Source organism: Mustelus asterias, chromosome 20, assembly GCF_964213995.1.
Source record: "Mustelus asterias chromosome 20, sMusAst1.hap1.1, whole genome shotgun sequence".
Lineage (NCBI taxonomy): Eukaryota > Metazoa > Chordata > Chondrichthyes > Carcharhiniformes > Triakidae > Mustelus > Mustelus asterias.
In genome coordinates, this window is record NC_135820.1 from 66423911 (window position 1) to 66446678 (window position 22768).

General features: G+C 42.0%; 2 protein-coding genes across 8 annotated transcripts in view; one reads left to right on the top strand and one right to left on the bottom strand.

Moving 5' to 3' along the window:
- Positions 1-5343, top strand: part of lama5 (laminin, alpha 5) — a 297320-nt gene extending 291977 nt beyond the window's left edge. For all 3 annotated transcript variants that reach the window (XM_078236714.1, XM_078236713.1, XM_078236712.1), the window contains exons 78-80: positions 229-322; positions 1161-1280; positions 4889-5343. In XM_078236714.1, the coding sequence (XP_078092840.1) occupies positions 229-322; positions 1161-1280; positions 4889-5037 (363 nt within the window). In that variant the 3' untranslated portion in view covers positions 5038-5343. The remainder of the gene's footprint in view (positions 1-228; positions 323-1160; positions 1281-4888) is intronic.
- Positions 4364-22768, bottom strand: adrm1 (ADRM1 26S proteasome ubiquitin receptor). Of its 5 annotated transcripts, none has more exons than XM_078236717.1 (9): positions 22427-22768; positions 18761-18877; positions 16689-16815; positions 14880-14966; positions 13356-13437; positions 11519-11847; positions 9940-10100; positions 8868-8970; positions 4364-7416 (listed from the first exon to the last, which is right to left on the bottom strand). In XM_078236717.1, the coding sequence occupies exons 1-9, from the start codon at positions 22637-22639 to the stop codon at positions 7289-7291; spliced, it is 1347 nt and encodes a 448-aa protein (XP_078092843.1). In that variant the 5' UTR covers positions 22640-22768; the 3' UTR covers positions 4364-7288. The 5 variants fall into 5 exon arrangements, with proteins under 5 accessions (XP_078092843.1, XP_078092846.1, XP_078092844.1 ...); XM_078236720.1 differs by having other exon boundaries at positions 11663-11847; positions 22427-22754; XM_078236718.1 differs by having other exon boundaries at positions 9940-10097; positions 22427-22735.

A 22768-nucleotide genomic window follows, 5' to 3' on the forward strand; every position in this document is an offset into this window, starting at 1 on the left:
ATATGTTTTACAGGATATCTTTGAAAGGATGTGAAAGCTGTAGCTTTATCATGACCAGTGTCTTCCTGAACAAAGGACCAGCCTTCCAATCGTGATCAAATGATGCACTTAATGCTGATGAGATAAGCCATTTGTAGTTCAGTTTGAATATGGAGCAGGTTGTGTAGGAAATGTGTTGGCTCTCCATCGTACTGCTCACTGACTTTATCGTGCTTTCCTTTTCTTTAGGTTATAGTGCAGTTAAATAATGGAGCTGGGGAGTTCTCTACATCAGTCATTCCACAGCATTCCCTGTGTGATGGACAGTGGCATCGCATTGCTGGTAAGAGTGAAGTGTGTACATATGAACCAGCCTAATGTCTGTAATCAGATGAGCAGGGTCTTTGTCCAGTGCTGAGAATATTCCATTCTATTTCATCATGTTGTTTCTGTCGGATGGAGACCCTTTACACTGGGTCATGGCACAGTGGTTAGCACTGCTGCCTCAAAGTGCCAGGGACCCAGGTTCGATTCCCGCCTTGGGTTACTGCTTGTGTGGAATCTGCACGTTCTCCCAATGTCTGCATGAGTTTCTTCCGGGTTCTCCAGTTTCCTCCCGCAGTCTGAAAGACGTGCTGGTTAGATGCACTGACCATGCTAAATTTCCCTCAATGTACCCGAACAGGTGCCGGAGTGTGGCGACTAGGGGATTTTCATAGTAACTTCATGGCAGTCTCAGTGTAAGCCTACTTGTGACACTGATCATTAAACTTTTAAAAATTGCCCGATTGTTTGTTATGTTTCCTAAGGGGTGGTGGGAGATGGATTGATTTATACTATTATGCAGTTGAGGTGGAAGGAAGCTTAAGCAGCCATCCCACCTCATCCAAATCCTCCAAAATCCAAATCCATTTGTTGGAGTATTGGTACAAAGTGAGCCATATAACCTGTGTTCAGCCCAAGGAAAATCCTGTCAGGAAAAAGACAACTTTGGAGCTGGAAGTCTTCTGGCAGCTATCTATGGGTTGGGGTCAAACTTGGAGCATGGAGGTATAATAAGAGCTAGTTATTATGATAAGTTACAATAACCCAGTGTGTCATCTGACCCCCATGCTGCGGATATTTTTAATGCATCTAAATATACATTTGTAACAACCTGATTTGTTTCCCTCTGTTAATAGTTATCAAAAGGAATAATGTGATACAACTTGATGTGGACACTGAAAGCAACTATGCAATAGGGCCAACACACACTCCTCGAACCAATTCCAAAGAGATACTTTATCTGGGAGGTATACCAGGTGAGTTATATTAGGTGGAACACAAGTGGAACAATTGCTAAATTAAGATTTAATTTACAGTTGCATGTCTTAATAGTTTTTAACCTTTGTAAACTGTGTACAGTTCCTGGAGTCACTGGGCTACCTTGGTTTCTGGTGGTTGTTTCCAGTGAACGTATGTGTTTATGCTTTGTCTCTCATTCCTTGGAAACTTTGTTTTTATTCGTTTATGGGATGTGGGGGTCACTGGCTGGGCCAGTATTTATTGCCCATCCCTGAGGATATTTGAGAGTCAACCACATTGCTGTGGCTCTGGAGTCACATGTAGGCCAGACCAGGTAAGGACAGCAGATTTCCTTCCCCAAAGGACATTTGTGAACCAGATGGGTTTTTACAACAATTGAGAATGGTGTCAAGGTCATCATTAGACTTATAATTCTAAATTTTTATCGAATTCAAATTTCACCATCTCAACGTAGTGGGATCCGAACCCAGGTCTCCAGAGCATTACCCTGGGTCTCTGGATTACTACTCCAGCGACAATACCACTACGCCACTGCTCGAAGACCTCTGCTGAAAGATATTGATGTAATCCAGGTGAAGGTCAGATGTAGCTCAATTGTGGTGCACATCATGGTTAAACAGCCCCAACGTTTACCATCTAGGTTCACACATAAAGAATGTTCGAATTGTAAGGTATGCAAAGCTGATTGGTATTCATGGGATCTGCACTTGATGGCTTGAGTTATAAGGAGAGGCTGGATAGACTGGGACTTTTTTCCCTGGAGCCTAGCAGACTTAGAGGTGATCTTATAGAGGTCTATAAAATAATGAGGGGCATAGAAGGTAGGGGAGTCTAAAACTAGAGGGCATAGGTTTAAGATGAGAGGGGAGAGGTACAAAAGGGTCCAGAGGGGCAATTGTTTTACACACAGGGTGGTGAGTATCTGGAACAAGCTGCCAGAGGTAGTAGTAGAGGCAGGTATAATCTTGTCTTTTAAAAAGCATTTAGACAGTTACATCGGTATGGAGGGATATGGGCCAAACATGGGCAATTGGGACTAGCTTAGTGGTTTAAAAAAAAAGGGCGGCATGGACAGGTTGGGCTGAAGGGCCTGTTTCCATGCTGTAAACCTCTATGACCCTATGCACGTCTGGTTCCTTCAAGAGGAGAAGGAAAAGAATTAGTGGGTGGGGAAAATAAAAGCTAGATAATTTCTAATACCAAGCCAGGCAATGGCGAAATGGAGCTCTGAGCCCTCCATTGAATTTTATCAGGGGGCAGTGTTCAATGATGTGCTCACTTGTGCCAATTTGCTGCACAAAGGCCTTGGCCCAATGTGCAAACAGTTGAGGAGTACCCAAAGTTGGTGTGACAGATTGAAATCGGGTGGATGGTCTGTGTGATCAACACATTCCACTTCTATATTATCCGGTTAGGAGTCAGTAACATTTTTTAAAAAGTAAACAAAGTTTGAAATTCCAATTACCCACTAAGAAAATAAAGCATCAAGATGTCGCAGTTTTAAACAAACAAAATGAACTCTACCATACAAAGTCAGAAAAGTAAATCAATATTTATCTTGTACTCACATTCAGAATTAACATGAGGCCAATATGAATTAATAGGCAAACTATGGTTGATTATACCACACGGCATATTAAATGGCAGATGCAACTAAGGGAGATTCCATAGATTTGTTAAAAACCCACTTAGACATCAGTGACCACTGTGAGTCTTACAATCTTGTTAAAGGTCTGTCTCCTTCACAAGGGAAGGACACCTTTGAAGATCTAGCCTCTGAATCCCTCAAAAGCCATTCTGCTCACTCCCGGTGGTTCAATCTCTTCTCCTGAGACTGCATTCCATAGGATTCATAAAGCTGCACTCATGCCTCTAGTTACTCGCACACTTCCAACTACTTTTCAGACTGCTAGCTTCACTAAGCTGGCATTGCCGCTAGATTTCTCTGAACTCGTTTCCCAACTGCATCAAGCTATAAATGGCTCACAGGCTTCTTCTGAATCCTAACCCCTTCCAGCATGGAATCAGAGCCTTCTGCCAGCTTCACAACTCTCCAGGACTTCTCCTGAGCCCCAAGCACACTGAATGGGCTCCCAGGGCTTCTTTCAGCCCTAACTGCCTGGAGCCCATTATAAGCAGCATTCTTTCAGTATCCAGCCTCTTCCCTGTTGGAGAAGACTCTCACTCCCAGCAAACACACAGATGAATTGAAACCAGAAAAACCTCTTAAGCTCCACCCATCCCCATAATGTTTTAGCCTGCTCTGACATTCAAACTGACCTCCAAGCCTTTATGATTTCTCCAGCACACCTGCTTTTTATGGCTCTCATCATTTCCAGATGTTAGCCCACTAAGAAGTTGGTGCCATGCTGACTTGAGTGTAATAGACTCCAGGCTGCTTTGGTTGTATTTATCCCATTTTCTGTAGCTAAACCTTAAATCCTCCCAGAACTAAACACCACCTCTGTGGGACACCAGTGTTAACCACTGTGCCAGGGATCCGGGTTCAAATCCGACCTCGGGTGACTGTTTATGTGGAGTTTGCACATCCTCTTTGTGTCTATGTGGGTCTCTTCTGGGTGCTCTGGTTTCCTCCCACAGTGTGTGGGTTAGATTGATTGATTGGTTATGCTAAATTGCCCCTGAGGGACTAGGTAAATACGTGGGGTTATGGGGAGGTGAAATTGCTGTTGACTTGATGGGCTGAATGGCCTCCTTCTGCACTGGAGGGATTCTGATTCTAAAACATTAGTATGACCACGAACTCAGATATTCATCAGACTTAATATACAAACAACATTTGAGATAAACTGAATCTTTCATGATAATCTAAGCCAAAGTGTCCTATATAATGCGAAAGCAAACATTAGCATGTTGGCTCAACAATGAAAAGTTGGAGCTTTGATTTTAATTTGGCCACAAGGGTTTTTTTTGTTTTATTAAACAGATGGGAATCGTGCGTAATTTGGTCGTTAAAAATGCACACCATTGTCACAGAATATTAGATCACTAAAGTATTTATAGAACTGATACACCGTTCATGAAAACAGGAATATGAAATCCACACAGTTCGTTTTACAGACCGAGGCATTAATTCATTTTCTCTGACGATATTTGAAATGTTGCAGATACAATACAAAATATACAGCCCTCATCACTGCTGGAGGTTGATGAGTAGGTTGCACAGTGTTGATGAGGGCATTTGGGGTGGATTGGGGGGAGAGAATGTCTGGAATCTCATCAACAGAAAACCCATCAAGAACTAAAATGTGTGGAGTAAAGAATGTAAGTTTGCCTGCTCCATGTCAAATGATCAATTTGGTCAATACATCCTGTTGCTTGACAATATTCTTATTATTTATTGGGCCACTTCTGCCTTAAGCATGTTCAGAATCAATTAATTACATTCTGTAAGCAAACAGCCTCATTATTTGGTCACAGGTTATTCCTTTACAACTGGGAATTCCCGGTCAGTAGCAAACCGCCTCGAAATAAACCATAAGCTATCGCAAAGCACCTGGTTTATGAAATGCTTTTGTATTTTTATCATTTTGACCTTCATCTTTGTTCAAATTACTTAATGCTTCCTTCCCTTGTATTTCAGACACTGTGCAAATTCCAATGTTGTCTTCTATACATTCCTCATTTGTCGGCTGTGTAAAGAATTTTCTAATTAATCAAAAGGCTGTGCAGTTGAATCGACCAGGATCCATACATGGTGATGTCAGTACCAGCGGTTGCCCACTGTTGTAAATAGAATGTAAAGAATAAAAGAAAATCAAGAACACTTTACCAGGGCTGTTGATTTCCAATCCACTTATGCACTTAAATATTTGTACTGTATTTCAGAATCTTGCTGTGGATTTTTATAAATTTAAGCTATTTTAATGGACTTTTTATTTGGTATTTTGGGAAGAAAATATTAAAATGGGTAAAATTTATCCTGTGACACTGGCTTTACATTATCTTGTTTTAAGATCCTATCATTTGTAGCACTGATTGTGCAGAACACTGGTACAAAATTTGAGTTAAAATAAAACTTATCTATATTGATTCCTATATGTATGTTTTTTATCCAATGAATTATGAGCTGTTAGCCCCACATACTGTTATGAGTTAAAATGTGAAGATAAAACTGTAGCATAATAAAAGTTTGATCAAGGCACCAAATTCCAAACTGTAAAGATATTTGAGTTAATGCACCAGTAAAGTTACACTGTTTTTTGTTCTTTGAAAGTACAATTAGATTGGTAGGTCTGAATACTTGTTCAGATGGTTATAGATGTAACACCTGGTGTATTTTCCACATTGTTAGTGGATCATGACCAGGATGTTAATAGATGCATATTGATTATGAAAAGAAATCAGTCAGGTTCATCCCATCAATGGGGTGACACAGTAGTAAGAGTTTTAACAACACCAGGTTAAAGTCCAACAGGTTTATTTGGTAGCAAACACCATTAGCTTTCGGTTTCCTTCCACAATCTGAAAGATGTGCTGGTTAGGTGCATCAGCCCAAACAGGTGCCAGACTGTGGACTCTTTTAAGGACTAGGAATTTAACTGTAACTTCATTGCAGTGTTAATGTAAGCCTTACTTGTGACAAGTAATTAAACTTCAATGCTCACTGATTCCATAGAAACTGCACTCATGGTATATCAAGAGTCTGCAATATGTACTGCAATGAATTTGACACTTTAATATTTAAATCTATTCCTATTGTAGTTAACTTATTCAAATATATCACCAGTACAATGAGTTACTTAAATTTCCATGATTATCCAATGCTTAACCATGTTAAGATGAAGTAATTTTTAAAGGGTCAGATGAATAAATTAATTTTTAAAAATGCTTTCACAAGAGATCAGTCTATATTTGAATGCCTAGATCAAGTTGTTATTCCAATGTTTTAAGCACTGATATTACATTATCACTGCTGCAACATACCTGTTGTACTTTGCTAAGCTGACTTTTTTTGTTCATTGTGGTATTACAGCAAATGTCCATAAATTTACTGCAATGTAGTTCTTTATCCCATTAATTGAGACTGGCAGTCATGACATAAAATCAAGTTGCCCATAAAATGATACTGTAGATTCTGGACACTTTATTCAAAGGGTTCACATCATTAGAAAAACTATTTTTTAGCCTTTTTAATGACTTCAGGATGTGTGATGTTCTGTCCTGCAATTAAGTACTTTGGAAGAGTGATAAGATTGAATGAAAGATTCCAAAGAACATACATTAAACAGACAAAACTGACAGCACATCAGAGTAATGGCGAATTAGGATAAGCCCTCAGATGTAACAAGATGAGAAATTCTAGTTATTAAAAGGTACAAGAAAATGTAAAAATGTACTGGAGCTTGATTAAGATGAGTATGTCTTCCTCTGGTTGTGATGAGGGCTATCAATTTTATATAGTCATGAGTGAGGACAGATTAGGAGGCATTACTTTATACAGAATTTTGTCAGAACATGGAGTTCTTTGCCAAGAACAGTTGAGCACACAGTAAGAAGTCTCACAACACCAGGTTCAAGTCCAAAAGGTTTATTTGGAATCACGAGCTTTCGGAGCACTGCTCCTACATCACCTGATGAAGAAGCAGCACTCCAAAAGCTTGTGATTAAAAATAAACCTGTTGGACTTGAACCTGATGTTATGAGACTTCTTACTGTGCTCACCCCAGTCCAACGCCAGCATCTCCACAGCACAGAAACAGTTGAGGAAGATGCATAAGTAGAGAGAGAAAATAGATCAGGAGTATGACTGCACAGAAAAGTTGGAAAACACAATTATGTTCAGATCATATTATGCACTAGATCAAAGCTTTGAGGCTTGAAATAACTGATTTTCACAAAATTCTCTTGCTCTAAAATGAACCTTTAATATTGCTTAGTTTCCAGGGTTAATAGAAGGAAAATGCACAACTTCACTAATCTTTAAACTGAGTGCTAACATTATTTCAACAAATGGTTTCAAGAAAAACATAGGTGAATAGTTTCAGTCCAAACTCATATCCTCCTCTTCATCCTTTTTGTCTTTTGAGTCACTGTCTCCTTCCTTGTCATCGAGTTTTGTCTTTGAGGTTGCAGAATTGTGTTGCATTGCTTTGGCAAATCCTTCCACATCTGTAGGTGGGGGGGGGCAGAAATACACAGACATTATTAATTCAAAGGCCAAAGATATTAGTTATTATATTGCCTTTCACTTGCTTTATTAGCTTCGAAAGGAATGAAGTTGAGGAAATGAAACACTTCAAAGTCAATCAAACCATTTTAGACAGTTTCATCCAAATGGAATCAAGATTCAAATAGGTTTGATCTTACCTAAGCTTCACTATATGAAACAGGGTGAATGTGGAGAGGATGTTTCCTCTTGGAGATTCTAGAAATAGGGGTCACTGTTTAAAAAATAAGGAGTCATTTAAAACAGAAGAGGTGAATTTTTTTCTGAGGGTCGTGAAGCTCTGGAACTCTTCCTTAAAAGGCAGTGGAAGCAGAACCTTTGAATATTTTTTAAGACAGAGATAGATTCTTGAATAACAAGGGGATGAAAGGTTATCAGGGGTCAGCAGGAATGTGGGGTTGAAGTTACAATCAGCTCAGCCATGATCTTATTGAATGGCAGAGCAGGCTTGAACGGCCTACTCCTGCTTCTAAATTCGTATGCAACTGTAAAAAAGACCCCACCATAACCTGGTTTCCCTTCATTTTAAGTTTGGCTTAGAGCAGTAGCTAAGGTACTAAAACCACTGGAATCAGACAATCACTAAAAGAGCAAGTTGAAATTAGTGCAGCAGGATTAAGTTTAGGTAATTGGCACTTTTATTAAATGTTCCCCTTGCTCTTTATCTCACCCAAGCTACAATTGTGGAAAATAGATATCTCAAGAAAATACCTTACCAACCAGGTTCAACTTAAATGGTGTCAAACAAGGCATTTCCAACCTAGGATGCCTTCCTGCCTCCCTCCAATTTAGGCTAAGGTGGGAATACTCAAGAACAGCCTTTCTCCGTCATCGATCCGTGGTGCAGGCCACATAGTATTGCTTCAGTGGCACTGCCAATACTGAAGAGGTTCTGACTGGAACACCCACTACCAGGCAGAAATTCCCCTCACAGGAGCCTGGAGACCCAGGCTAGAATTCTCCAACCATGCCTGCGGCTGGGATTCTCCAGTCCCGCAGCAGTGAGCAGAGATTTGGCTGAGTGCCAAATTCTCCGTTCTCAATGGCAGCAATACAACATTGGAGAATTCCGGCCCCGGTAAGGTAAACGCCAAATTGGGATTAAAATCCCTTCTGGCCTCCTGGAAACAGTCTGGGTGGAGTTGCCACCATTTTTCCAGCTAATGGACAATACCGCCTGCTGCGATCATTAAATTCAGCTCTAACTCCCATGTGCAGACCTCACAGTAACGTCAAAACAAACCCAAGAGATGTTCTTTTTGCTGGGTTTTCCAAACACTTCTTGGGGCCAGCAAATACACATCATAATCAAGCAGCTACTATTCCCTCCATCATGACATGTTCGTCCAAGTCTCAGGTTTGACCTAGTCATGGAATATGAAAAGGCTCTTACCCCCTTTTCCAGCCGCTTCCACAGCCTCTGCCGGCAAACCAAACTGGCTCATCAATGGGCCCAACTGTCCTGAAGCCAGTGCTGCACTGAACATGCTCATGGCCTACATAAAAAAAATTAAAGGAAAAATTGCAGAGTGTCATGGTCGATTTTAATATCTTCATAGAAAGTATGAGCATCTGCATAATTTACTCAAAACCTCCAAAGACATGAAGTGACTTCCTGTCATGCACATATCAACAGCACACTTTGAACAAAATTAAAATAAAGATAAAATAAAGATAACAGATAAGATACTTTGGTTTAATTTGTCTAATCCATACGCTTCTACTTTATTAAATATGAAAATTCCAGCTCCATTTCATTAACTCAGCTTTGTTCTTTTGCTGTAGCCTGCATCAACACATTTTTGTTAAGACTTTTTTAAAATCCAAATGATAATAAAAATTTTAAAGTGTGCTCAGTTACATATCCATTACAGTTTCTTGCAGTCAATACTGTAGATCTGCTAAAATGTGCTGCATCTTTCAATGTCAGTTTATATTGGGTGCACATACTGCAGCAATTAAACATCAAGTTTCAGGGAAACCTATTGTCTTCCAGTGAACTATTAAAACCTGACCACTAGAGATTACAGCCTATCAATGCACTCTACCCTAATTAAGAAATCAGACTAGTTCCTATAGGTATACAAATTGCTTCTAAAAATGTGTATTAAAATCAACTCCAGTAATAAGAATGGACCCAACATAATTTGAGGTGCGAAGTACTATCACATTACCTGTGAAAGCAACATGCGCACATTACTTTACCCATGGCATATCTGAGCTAGGGAATTTTTCACTACATTTACCTCACATGCACAGAGAGAGCAAAAAATCTTATATAAAAGAGCAGGTACTTAAAAGTGAATTCAGTCAGGATACATGTCTCACTGAATTACTACATGTTTAGTATTGTACAATTTGAACTGAAGGGCAGTAAAACATCTGCATTCAAATCTACTTTGTTATTCAGGGCAGAAAAATTAAAATTTGAATAGGCTCGAACATGTCAAAAGAAAATAACACACCTGCTGAAACTGTGGAGACGTTAATGTATTCTGAATTTCTTCTGCTGGCTGAGGCAGCGACTCTCCTGTTGGGAGGTATGGTAATAATCGTTCTTGAACCTCTGAATTCGCTAGAATAGGAGCCATGATCTCCGGGGTCAACACGCTCGATAAATCCACTGCTAGAAAAATAAATAAATTAAAAATGTGTTATTACTCCTGCATACATAGTATAAAAATCTAACTTTATCACACTCCCCATCCAGAACCAAGAACGCCTTCTGCAAATCAGTATTGTGCAAATATTTGAGTAGAAGGATGAAAAGACGATAAAAGTGTCATAGAATTACTTCGGAAAATGATGGGGCTGAGTTGAAGTGTAAATATATAGCTCTCCCATGATGGACATAAACCTGATAGCAGCAGACAATCATTTTAGTGTCACCACCTCAAGACCCACACAGTAAATGGGGTAGAATTCTTGCCAGTGTCATGTACGTTTGTCTTTTCTCAGCTCCCCGCTTTAAAGTCGCAACACATTGATGGCATTATCTTCTGCAACTTACCCTCTGGTAATGCTATAAAAGCCACAAAGCCAGAGTCAGACAGACACAAAGGAGAAGAAAATGCATGGGAAATTCCTCCCCTCCAGAAATCAAGCTCGCTAAGTCCAGTGATGCAGGTCATATCACTATCTAACGCCTTTTTGAAAGGACTTAAACATTTCCATAGCTATCACGTCAAAGCCTAACTACTTTACCATTACACAAACTTCTTGAGAGGCAGTTAAGGACTATCATCTCTCCATCCCCAACTTTGAAAACTGCTGTGCACTCAAATCTATTTTGAGGTAGAGTGTAGAAGAACAATGGTGGTCACAAAAAGATCCTGTTAAACGTTAGTTTTAAAAAATGCATTTGGGATCTTGGGTTACGGAAGCTGTACAAAACCTTTTGAAAACACTGCTTAGGCTTTACCTGGAGTATGGTGTTCAAATCTGGGTACCACACTTGGGAAGGATATTGGAGTCCCAGATATGTGCAGAAGAGATTTATAGAATGGTACTACAGATAAAGGACTTCAGTTATTTGGAGAAGCTATGGTTTGCTTTTGAACAGAGGTTAGGGAGATTTGAGCAGCATCCAAAGCCATGAACAGTTTTGATAAAAAGGTGAAATTGTTTTTGATGGCAGAAAAATCAGTGATCAGAGATAAGGCTAGAGGGAAAAGGTGCGTTTTTTTTTGTTTTAAAAAAAAAAGTCATTGTGATCTGGAATTGCCTGTTAGGGTTGTAGAAGCACATTCAGGAATAAACTTTCAAAAGGGAATTTGATAAATACTTGAGTGGAAAAAAATTGTAGGAGAGTAGGACTAATTGGATAATTCCATCAAAAAGCCAGTCTAGACAATGATGGATTGGATGGCTTCCTTCTCTTTGGTCCCACAATAATGGCTCAGAGTTGCCTGAAAAAATACTTATCACCACCATTTTAAACTAATCAAAGATAGACAAACTGCAAGCCAATTACAAATACATGACTGAAATCCTATTTGCTGTTGTTTTGTCATGTTTTAAGTATCTCCAGAACTAGCTCCCTACCCTGCTGTCCAGTCCCTTCTGCTGCAGCAGGAACAGTCATGCTAGCCAAGATACTCTGCAAGTCACGCAGCTGAATGGGCTGAGTTGGGCTTGTTGCAGATCCAGATGCTGTAACAGGTGGGGATCCAGATGCAGACGTCGAACCTGTGCTTGATGCCGCTGGTGTTGTTAGACCTGCTGCTGATGCCGCCGCTGCTGCTGGCACTGGCGTGGATGCTACAGTGGGGGCTGGTACCGGTGTTGTTGCTGCAGCAACAGAAGGCACTGAAGTCATGCGGACTGCTGAGGTTGTGGAGGACGGAGTGACAGTTGCAGACTGGCTTCGGGAACTAAACACAAATAAAAGTAGCATTAGAAAAAAGACCAGTGACTTACTTTGCCAAATTGAACAGCAACACCCTGGAGCAGTGTTTCCCAAAACGTGGGCCACGCCACACTGGTGCAGCGAGAGAGGATGGCGGAAAGATTCAAAGACAATCAAAGAAACATTTAAACATGGTTTAAATAAGCATTGTTTTATACTTTCTGGATGTCCCATGATCATATTATAAAGTAGTTGTGTTATGTTATGAATCAAGCACTGCTAGTTGTTTTTTTTTGTTTTTGAATGCATTTCTTATCAATAAAAAATTTGGTGTGGCGCGAGCAAATTTTTATTCCAAAAGTGCGGCCCAGTGAAAAACATTTGGGAACCACTGCCCTGGAGGAAAGGGAGAGGGGGAAAAAAGAAGACAGTGATCTGATCTAGTTTCAACAAACTACCTTTTCATTGCACCGCCATCTAAATGAGTTTTAAAGTTTACTTATTAGTGTGACAAGTAGGCTTACGTTAACACTGCAACAAAGTTACTATGAAAATTCCCTAGTCGCCACACTCCGGTGCCTGGAGGGAGAATTTAGCATGGCCAATGCATCTACCAGCATGTCTTTCGGACTGTGGGAGGAAACCCATGCAGACACGGGGAGAACTGCAGATTCCGCAGCGACCCAAGCCAGTAACTGAACCCGGGTCCCTGGTGCTGTGAGGCAGCAGTGCTAATCACTGTGCCACTGTGATTTATTACATCACAACACACAAGTACAACATTAGTTTCTAAACTAGGGAAAAGCTCTTCATTATCTACTCTTCATGAAGAAGACTGCAGCAATACAGTTCAGAATTTTGTCAAAAACTGTTACTTAAATGCATCTATTATAGAATACCGAATGAAAATAAATTCAGTAATGAGAGCGTAGAGTAATTTGCAGTACAGAAGGCTATTTGGTCTTTCATATCCACGCAGGCTCTCTGCATAGCAATCTAGTCAGTCTCACTACCCCACTCGATCCCCAGAGTCCTGCAGGGTCACTTCTGACAACAGCCCTGAGATCACTGATTGTTTCTGCTTCCCACCACCTCCATGGACAGCACATTACTGGTTGCTACCACTTGCTCCAAGTAGTTCTTCCTCAAATTCCCTCTGCATCCCTTACCCAAAACCATAAACCCGTGTCCCCGATCAGCTTTACCCGTTTACCTGATTCAATATGATTTATTCTGTACACTTCCATCAAATCTTCCCTCAGTCTCCGTTGCCCCAAGGAGAATAACACCAGCTTTTCCAACCTAACCTTGTGACTAAATTTCTCAATCCAGGGAACCATTCCAGTGAATCTCTTCTGAACCCTCTGAAGGGCTCTCACATCCTTGCTAAGCATGATGATTAGAACTGGATGCAATACTCTAGTTGTGGCCTGACCAGAACTCAGCAGGCAGCGTGAGACATGCGATGACAGATATTGATGATATGCATGATATCTCAGCACTTCATTCACATTCCAATGTATTTCTTCTTACCCTGAAGAACTAGTAGCAGTAGGGCCTCCACTGCCAAGTAAGCCAGCAAGTCCAGCTGGCCCTGCGAGAGCACCCAGACTTCCTGGAAAGAAAAATTATATCAAGAGGTTGTAGCACTATAGCTATTAGCATTTAGATTCATTAAAAGGGGCAGTGTGCATGCCAAAATGCATACAAAGGAAATTTTGTGAAATTCCCCCCAAGTTTCCTTGGTACACACAACTTTCATAACTTACCAAATAAAACAACATTTGATTGAATGTCAGCTAAAGATCAATAATCTGCAATGTACCCAACTCAGAAGAACTTAATTTGGGAGCAAGGGTGTAATTTTTTTCATAAATAAAGCAAAAGCAAGACTATTCTCTGATAATTGTACGCTGGATTTTGTGACGCAAACTGGGCCTTGCCCAATGGTCTGTGAGCCAGCCAGGTATCCCCCACTCAGTTCTGTGGGGAGGCCTGACGTAAATGGCCCCACAGTCAGGCCTCCAGTGTGATTCAGGTTCCGCCAACTGAGCTGCCAGACAATCAGAGGCCAGCAACTACTCATCGATGCCAGCAAGAGTGGTGGCAGCTGATAGCTGCACCCCCAGAGACCCAGGAATCTTATGGGGCTCCAAACCAAAGGTGAACAAGGACAAGATGGATCGGGTGTGGAGGGGAGGGGGTGTGCACGTGTATTGGACAAGAGCAGGGAATGGCTTTCCATGTCCCCTCCCTGCAGATGGTATAGGAGAGACACAAGGCTCCCATTAAATCCCTGAGACAGGACATGCTACTACCGAAAGCCGTGAATCCCGTGTGTCAACCCCTTACATCCTGCAAACTGATCAGGGAGGATCGCCTCCCACCGGGAGCCTCTCCTGCAATTAAGTAGGGCCATCCACAATAGTTCTCATTGCCACAGGCTACACTAAATCCATAGACATCACTGAACATTATATTGTACTGGGAAAAACAATATTTTTACTGGACCATGTGTAAAATTAAGAAATTATAAAAGAACAGCACCTCTCCCTTATATTGCGTACAAGGTAGATGGGGTCTAAACATTTGCGCATACAGCATTTAAAAAATTCTCGTGTTACTGAAAATATTGGCACCACCAAAACTCTTAAGAGCATATTTCTTTTTTTTTTCTGCGCTCATTTGTAAATACTTATCAAGGCAAAAATTACCTGGAGATCTCAAATTGACTGTGGAGCAAAAGTTGCTTGTGCAAAGTTAGAAATAAAACCCAGCAACCAGGTGGCTAAACAAATTAAGAAAAAAAAATCTGAAAAATAGATTTGCACCCTTAAGATGTTTCCTGCTTTAAGTTCCCATGTCCCCTTTTCTTGTTTTCCATGTGCAGTAGAGCTCAGGCTCCAATATCCACTCCTTGTGCCTTCTCCATTTGTGTGGAATTCGACCAGCCCCTATGAAAATACATTTTTTTCCATCCAGAAAGGATAGAAGAAATTTTTATAGGTTGCTATTTGCTACAACTTAATTAATTTATAAAATGTGGTTAATATTTACCAAGTCCACCTAAACCGGTTGCTCCCATCAGCTGCATAAGCTGGTTATGACTCATGTTACCCAAAAGACTTTGCAATCCACTTTCTCCTGGAATAAAGAGATGAATGACAATCAGAGGAGTCTGTGTTCAGCTCCTCTTATTTACTTTACATATGACCTACATATTATGATCTAGAAAATATCAAAATTTGCTGATGACACTAAACTGTTATGAAGAATGCAAGAGATTACAGAAGACAGAGCTAGGCTAGAAGGGTGGGCAGATGGATGACAAACACAGTTCAAATAAATGTAAAGTAATACATTTGGGATGTTTTTTCATGCAGCACAGAAGCAGGAGAGTCCTAATGTGTCAATACATTGTTAATCAAAAAGGTGGCAGGGCAACTACGTAGCCATGAAAAAAAGCAAACAAACTACTTAGTTTTGGGTTTAGAAGCACATCACACAAAAGCAGAGGTAATAGTGATCGAGGCCTTAGTTAAGCATAAAGCCTGAACTCAGATTTCAAACTTGACAAATTCCTTCAGTTTTGAAGGGGTTAGGACTTTCTTCAGCAGAACTGAAAATGTTACCAGGGACCTTTAGAGAGAGATCGTCAAGGTTTATAAAGTAAATAATGATAGATTATTTCCACTGGTCTGTAAGAATACAACAAGGTGGCTCATAATTTTAAATGACCCCAAACAATTAAGGTGGAGGTTGGAAGATAAATTAGCCTAAAAGATGTGACAAATGTAGAATGCTCTATCGCAAACTAACGCTGAATTAATTGTTTTTGTTTGGAAATGAAAAAAAAGTGTGGAGAATGAAACTAACAAGGTGCCACATGGGGAGAAAAATGGGCCAAAAAAAATGTTAAAGCACGGAAATAGATTAATGATTAGAGAAAACAAACTACCCGTTTCTGTGCAAGCACAGGCATACTTGCAGTTTTCTACACATTTTAAATGTTGCCCAAAGGTTCATGAGATCTTTTAACAGTCCCAAAGTTTGAAGAACCCATCCAAAAAAATTCTAAATATGAAAGCTACATCAACTCAATTTATAACCTGATACAAGCAGCACAACTGTTCTTTTAATTAATAAAATCAATAAAACAAAAAAAGAAATGCATATGGATGCAAGTAAACTACAGGAACTGACTATGACTCCCAACTTTTCTGAATATTGCTTTTCATATGCAAACAATTCACATTACACAAAAATAGATGACTAATGGCATGAAAAGAAAAACATTAGTGTATGAAATATCATGTTCTGAAAAATATAAGAAAACATTCATTTTGGGTTCCTTATTGACTCAAGATTATGGAGCAGCTAATTGAGGCAGATAGCCAAGAAGTTCTGTGGTGATCTCAGCAACAGCGTTGGAATAGATAATAAAATTCACCGCAGTCGGTGCCCATGGGTAAGAGAAGGGAAAATTTAGTTAGGTTCCCCAATCTGACTGCAATACGCAACTCATGCTAGACATATGCTGGCCAAAGAAGCAAGTGGATCAGCAGGAAAGCCTACCCAACTGAACTGTGAAATAACTTGCTAATGTTTACTGCCAAGGCACAACTTAAATCTCTGCTACTCTGGCATGATACTGAAGGTAATGTGTAGAACAAATCCCAGGGAAAAGTCAAGACCTTCAAACGAGATGACAAATGGGGAAGAAAAACTGGCAAGGAAGGAAAACCAATTTCTTCCACATAGCAGTGATCAAGAATAAAAATACGTTTGTTAGAAGTTATCTTCATACGTTAATGCAATGTTGTAATGGTTACACTGCATTCAAATTCTAATGAACTAATAGGATACCTCCAAGTGCAGCTAGCTCATGACCCCCACTGCTGCCACTACCACCCAAAGCACCAGGCATTGGTGGGTTGTTCAGATATTCATTCACTTTACGGCAGAACTCTTCATCTTTATCAGATTTGGGCTCCTGAAGATTTAAACACAGCAGTTAATGATCACAAATGAGTCTCAAATAATCACCCACAGTGCATGCTGTCTTAGGAGGCCTGCAAGAGGAAAAGATAAAGATTTACAAAAAAAATGAATTTCAATTAATATTTTCCATCAAAACTGTGCTAATGTATGGGAAAGCACTAGTTCAAAATTTCAATTGATGGTATTTTAGTCTTAAAACTACACATTAAAATGATCAAATCATTTACTTTTCTAATGTAGATGCACTTCAAATAATATCTAGGTTTGTTCAACTACAATCAATGTCTTACCAAATATTTTAATTCTATTATTAAAGGGGAAAGATTGAATAATTAACACTTTGGTACCCAATGTCAGCACTGACCTTATATAGGACTAGCAGGAATCAAATTGCAGTTAACAGGTCACATGCAGTCCAAACCTCTAATCTAACCCCACAACACCTGACTCCTCAATCCTAATTTCATTCAACAGTTCGCCCTATTTGAATTTTGAATGCAGACACTTAGAAAGGACTGTTATTAAGCATCATTCCTTTGTTGGTGGATAAATCCTACATCAGATTAGCAGTGCAAAAGAATATGCACATTGGTCAAATTAAAAATGGGAAAAGTTGGAACTGATATTATCTGACATGGAATATTTCCCATTCTTATTTCTGATTTCTAGCAATATTTTGCTTTTACAAATCAATTGTACATGGATTTAAACTTCACAAGTGGCCTGAAGTTTTATGTACCTATGTGACTCATGAAGACGAACATAACAGACACCTCGAAGATGAAAGGACTGCTCTAACCATGCTCCCCAGAACATGGCTTCCTCCAATAACACAAGAGTTGCACATTTCTCATACTAGTAGCATTTCTGAATAATACTGACAATTTATGGACAACAAACATGCACATGCCAGGAACTAGGCTGAAACTGAAGACCCTTACAATAAGCAGAGAAAATTTTGATCCCACTGCTCTGGGATGGATTTAAACATTTACACAAGATGAAGAACAGTCGAGTGCTTGTTTTTTTCATAACAAAATACTATCTGTGCTGGACAGACCCTTTTTACTTTGTTCAATGATTTGGGTAAACTAAAACAGAAGCAATTTCAAACTACCCAGTTGATCTTCCATGCAGGGGTGATTGTGATGTTTAGATACCAAGACAGAATGTATTTAACTTGGCCGTACCTCTAGGGCCACTGAAAACTGGGATTAGTAAACTGATTTATACAATCCAATAGTCTAAACAATCAGACCACGTGCTGCTTAGGCATGTTTCAAACCAGTGATGGGCAACCTAGGCTAGTGAGTGGGCTGCACGAGTGGCCTTTCTTCATCTTAGCGGGCCGCAAGACTTGACATCAGGCTTGCTCCCTAACCATAACCCCATGAATAAGATTAAATACATTGAATACACGCCATATATTTTGTAATCAGCAAAAGAAAATGTTTATATCATTTATATATTAATAGAACTATCAACTTCAAATGGTAAAAGCAAAATGAATATTTAGCTTTGGATACAGAGGGCCGCTCGGCTCTCACAGTCAATGTTGCGGGCAATTGGCACACACCTCAATTCACTTGCCCTTGCTTTATGTGGGTAGCACTTCAGTCATACCAGTATGAAAAAAAAAACTACACGGATGAAAATCAGCGGAATGTTGCGACCCTGCGGGTGAACAACAGTCAACAAATTGTCTTGTGGGTCACACTCAGAACCCCGATGGGTCGCCCGGGCCCACCACTGTTCTAAACATTGGCTTTAAAATCTCCAACCATGTATTTGGGAAAAATAAAATAGCTGAGGTGAGAAGAATCAACATGAAATGACTAGTCTTCTTTCTTCATTTACAGTTGTAGCTGCATAATTACATTCATAATAAGCATTTACAAGAATTAAGAGCACAGTGAAGTGAAATTTTTAAATTTTACCTGCATCCAAAAGAAAAGGCGTTTTGATCCTGCCTTGAATTTCAGCACAAACACTCTTCCAGTAGTACATTGGGCCACTCGCTTAAACTCACAATCATCAGGAAAAATTATCAGGTCCTGTAGAAATAGCACACCAAGTCCATCATAAAGTCAAAGAAAATCTTCAGTTCCTTTATTTTTACATCCTAGACCATGTCTTTGCTTTTTCCTAAGTATTTTTTCACGAGATTCATTCCAGTAAATTTAGAACCACTTTAAACTCAGAATAACCAGAGCACCACAGACTTTAATCAAGTCTACAAAATCTTTTAACCTTGTATTCACAAACGACTTACATTCATATAATGCCTCTACCTACACCAGCTCACCTATCACAAAAAAGGACTTTAAGACAAGGGAGTTATTAGAATGGATTGTCAAGAGGGCTTTGAAGGGGCACAAGAAGTTGGATGGAGGGATTTATGAAATGGACAGTCCAGACAATTCAAATGTAAAGTTATAATTTCTTCATCACCCAAATTTCAGACATGTAAATCATACAGCGGGTGGGAGTATCAGGGTAGGAGGTTCCATCCCGAGATCCGGATGTCAATCCAAAGTGGGTATTGGAGATGGTTTTTCCCTTTAACTCGGAATGCTGAAGCTATTGTAGTAACTCACTTAACTCAGCTAATAACAGTTCAAAAAGCAGATGCTGGGAATCTAAAACAAAGCAGAAAGTGCTGGAAATGCGCAGCTGCTCAGGCAGCAGTCAATGTTTCAGCTCTTTCAACACAATATCATTGACCTGAAACATACTCTCTCCCCCACAGACACTACCTGACATGCTGAGAATTTCAAACAACTAATTCAACCCAGATCCCAAGGCTTTCTGGCCTCCATGTCTGCATTACATGGTGTATTTAAACTCCAACCCACTGATCAACTAAGTTTTTCAGTGAATTTATCGGCTACAGAACAAGTATCAAAATTAACACTCAGAGCGGACACCCTGTACCAAGATTATTTTTTTTGTACTTGGCAAATAGACAACCTTCCCCTAGTAGCAAAAACAAGGACAATAACCATAAAGCAATGCAATTTTCCCATTTTTAATTGTTACAACCAATGCACCCATTAATTTATTTGGTAGCATACATGCACTTTTAATGTTCCACGTGAGGCAATTTAAGGAGATCGATCTGTACATGGGCACTTTCATACTGCTGCATGGATCCATAGCTTAAAGGGAACTTTGGTCCCAAACCCACCTGATACAATCACAAACCTCCATTCCCATCCCATGAAATCCCCATGCCCACCCTATAATCCCTCTTTCAACTACCCTATACAACCATCATCCCCTTCAGCCCCTACGCTCTGCTACTCCTTTTACACGTGTCAACATCACAGATTACAATTCTACAAACATTCACATGGATAGAGCCAGCTAAAACCTGCAGAATTGAGTGTGCTGATGATGGAAACTGTTAAATGGGAATAATCTAAAAATGGGCCTTGAAGATTCCAATGATGGGGCTCTGACTATTTCCACTGGCAGCTCGTTGCTCAATTGTGGGACTGTTCGGAAAGGAAGACAGACTTGACCTGGAAACAAATAATCTTTGAAATTTATGTGGTTGCCTACCTCATGTTTTGTCATTGCCACAGGGCAATGGCACTTCTTTCAGTCACTTCCTGCCAATATAACATATATATTGCATCTACTCCAGTCAATTCCCAACAGTCCATTCCATATTCTATTTTTTCTTGGGTGTCATTGGCAAGCCCAGTTTTTTTATCCCGTCCTTCATTGCACTTGGAGTGAGTGGATTGCTTGGCCATTTCAGAGGGCGGTTAAGAGCCAAGCCACATTATTGTGGGTCTGGACTCACGTGTAGGCCAGACCAGGTAAGGATGGCATATTTTTTTCCCCAAAAGCAACTGGCCACCTCACAGGTTTTACATTGACACAAGGTCAAAAGTACAACCAGATGTGTTTTTCATGACATGATAGTTTTGTGGCCACCATTACAGATTGTTGAACCAAATCTAAATTCCACCGGCTGCCATGGTGGGATTCAAACCTATGTGTCCCAGAGCATTAGCCTGGGCCTCTGGTTGACTAGCCTGGTGACATTACCACCAGGCTATCATTTCCCCTTATTAAAAACTGTGTATAAAACATGGTCAGCCCACACAAAGCCTATTGCCAGCCCCACTCCCAAACCTACACCCCATAACTCCAGGTATTGTCCCTGGACTAGTAACCCAGCATAATGCCCTGGGGACCCAGGTTCAAATCCCACCATGGTGGGATGGTAAAATTTGAATTCAATAAAAATCTGGAATTAAAACTCCAATGAGGACCATTGTCGATTATGGTAAAACCTCATCTGGTTCACTAATGCCCTTGAGGGAAGGAAATCTGCCACCCTTACCTGGGTCCGGCCTACATATGACTCAGCAACACAGTTGACTCTTTAAATCCCCCCTCCCCCCACATTTCATGTCTCACCCTCTCCTTCTCCCCTACGTACTCTATGAACAGTATGCTTCATCTGTATAGTGCACAAGGAACAATACTTTTCACTGTATCCCAACACCTGGTGCAGCAGAATGGTTAGCAGTTTCCCCAGGCCCCGGGGACCAGGCCAGTTTCCCCAGGCCCCGGGGACCAGGCCAGTTTCCCCAGGCCCCGGGGACCAGGCCAGTTTCCCCAGGCCCCGGGGACCAGGCCAGTTTCCCCAGGCCCCGGGGATCAGGCCAGTTTCCCCAGGCCCCGGGGACCAGGCCAGTTTCCCCGGGCCCCGGGGACCAGGCCAGTTTCCCCGGGCCCCGGGGACCAGGCCAGTTTCCCTAGGCCCCAGGGACCAGGCCAGTTTCCCCAGGCCCCGGGGACCAGGCCAGTTTCCCCAGGCCCCGGGGACCAGGCCAGTTTCCCCAGGCCCCGGGGACCAGGCCAGTTTCCCCAGGCCCCGGGGACCAGGCCAGTTTCCCCAGGCCCCGGGGATCAGGCCAGTTTCCCCAGGCCCCGGGGACCAGGCCAGTTTCCCCAGGCCCCGGGGACCAGGCCAGTTTCCCCAGGCCCCGGGGACCAGGCCAGTTTCCCCAGGCCCCGGGGACCAGGCCAGTTTCCCCAGGCCCCGGGGACCAGGCCAGTTTCCCCAGGCCCCGGGGACCAGGCCAGTTTCCCCAGGCCCCGGGGACCAGGCCAGTTTCCCCAGGCCCCGGGGACCAGGCCAGTTTCCCCAGGCCCCGGGGACCAGGCCAGTTTCCCCAGGCCCCGGGGCCAGGCCAGTTTCCCCAGGCCCCGGGGATCAGGCCAGTTTCCCCAGGCCCCGGGGACCAGGCCAGTTTCCCCAGGCCCCGGGGACCAGGCCAGTTTCCCCAGGCCCCGGGGACCAGGCCAGTTTCCCCAGGCCCCGGGGACCAGGCCAGTTTCCCCAGGCCCCGGGGACCAGGCCAGTTTCCCCAGGCCCCGGGGATCAGGCCAGTTTCCCCAGGCCCCGGGGATCAGGCCAGTTTCCCCAGGCCCCGGGGACCAGGCCAGTTTCCCCAGGCCCCGGGTATCAGGCCAGTTTCCCCAGGCCCCGGGGACCAGGCCAGTTTCCCCAGGCCCCGGGGATCAGGCCAGTTTCCCCAGGCCCCGGGGACCAGGCCAGTTTCCCCAGGCCAGCTCCTTACATCATCCACAGTGCCGGCGGTGCGGTCCTTCCAGCAGAAGTGAATGAGGGAGTCGTCAGTCTGCTGGATGTAGACCTGCCCCTTGCGCTTGTCCGGAGTCACCGTCGAGCCTTTCAGGGACATCTTGCCGGCCCGGAACTCCACCAGGTATTTACTGGAGGAGCCTCGGCTACCGGCCACCAGGCTGGGGAACAGCGCTCCCGAGGCCGACATGATGCTCGATTAATCAGGCTGCTTTCTCAAAGAGGTCGAGGCCGTCCAACTGCCACCGCCGCTTGTCCTCGCAACCTAACTTGATGTCTGATTTCCTCTCCCTCCCCGCACCCATACGTCATCACGTCT

Excerpts from the sequence above, each read along its gene's own strand:
- adrm1 (XM_078236717.1), bottom strand. The coding sequence starts at position 22,639 with ATGTCGGCCTCGGGAGCGCTGTTCCCCAGCCTGGTGGCCGGTAGCCGA. Across the intron at positions 16,816-18,760 it reads GCCTTTTCTTTTGGATGCAG|GAGCCCAAATCTGATAAAGA; the intron begins GTAAAATTTAAA and ends TTAAATCTTCAG. Across the intron at positions 7,417-8,867 it reads GGAAGCGGCTGGAAAAGGGG|ATGTGGAAGGATTTGCCAAA; the intron begins GTAAGAGCCTTT and ends CCCCACCTACAG.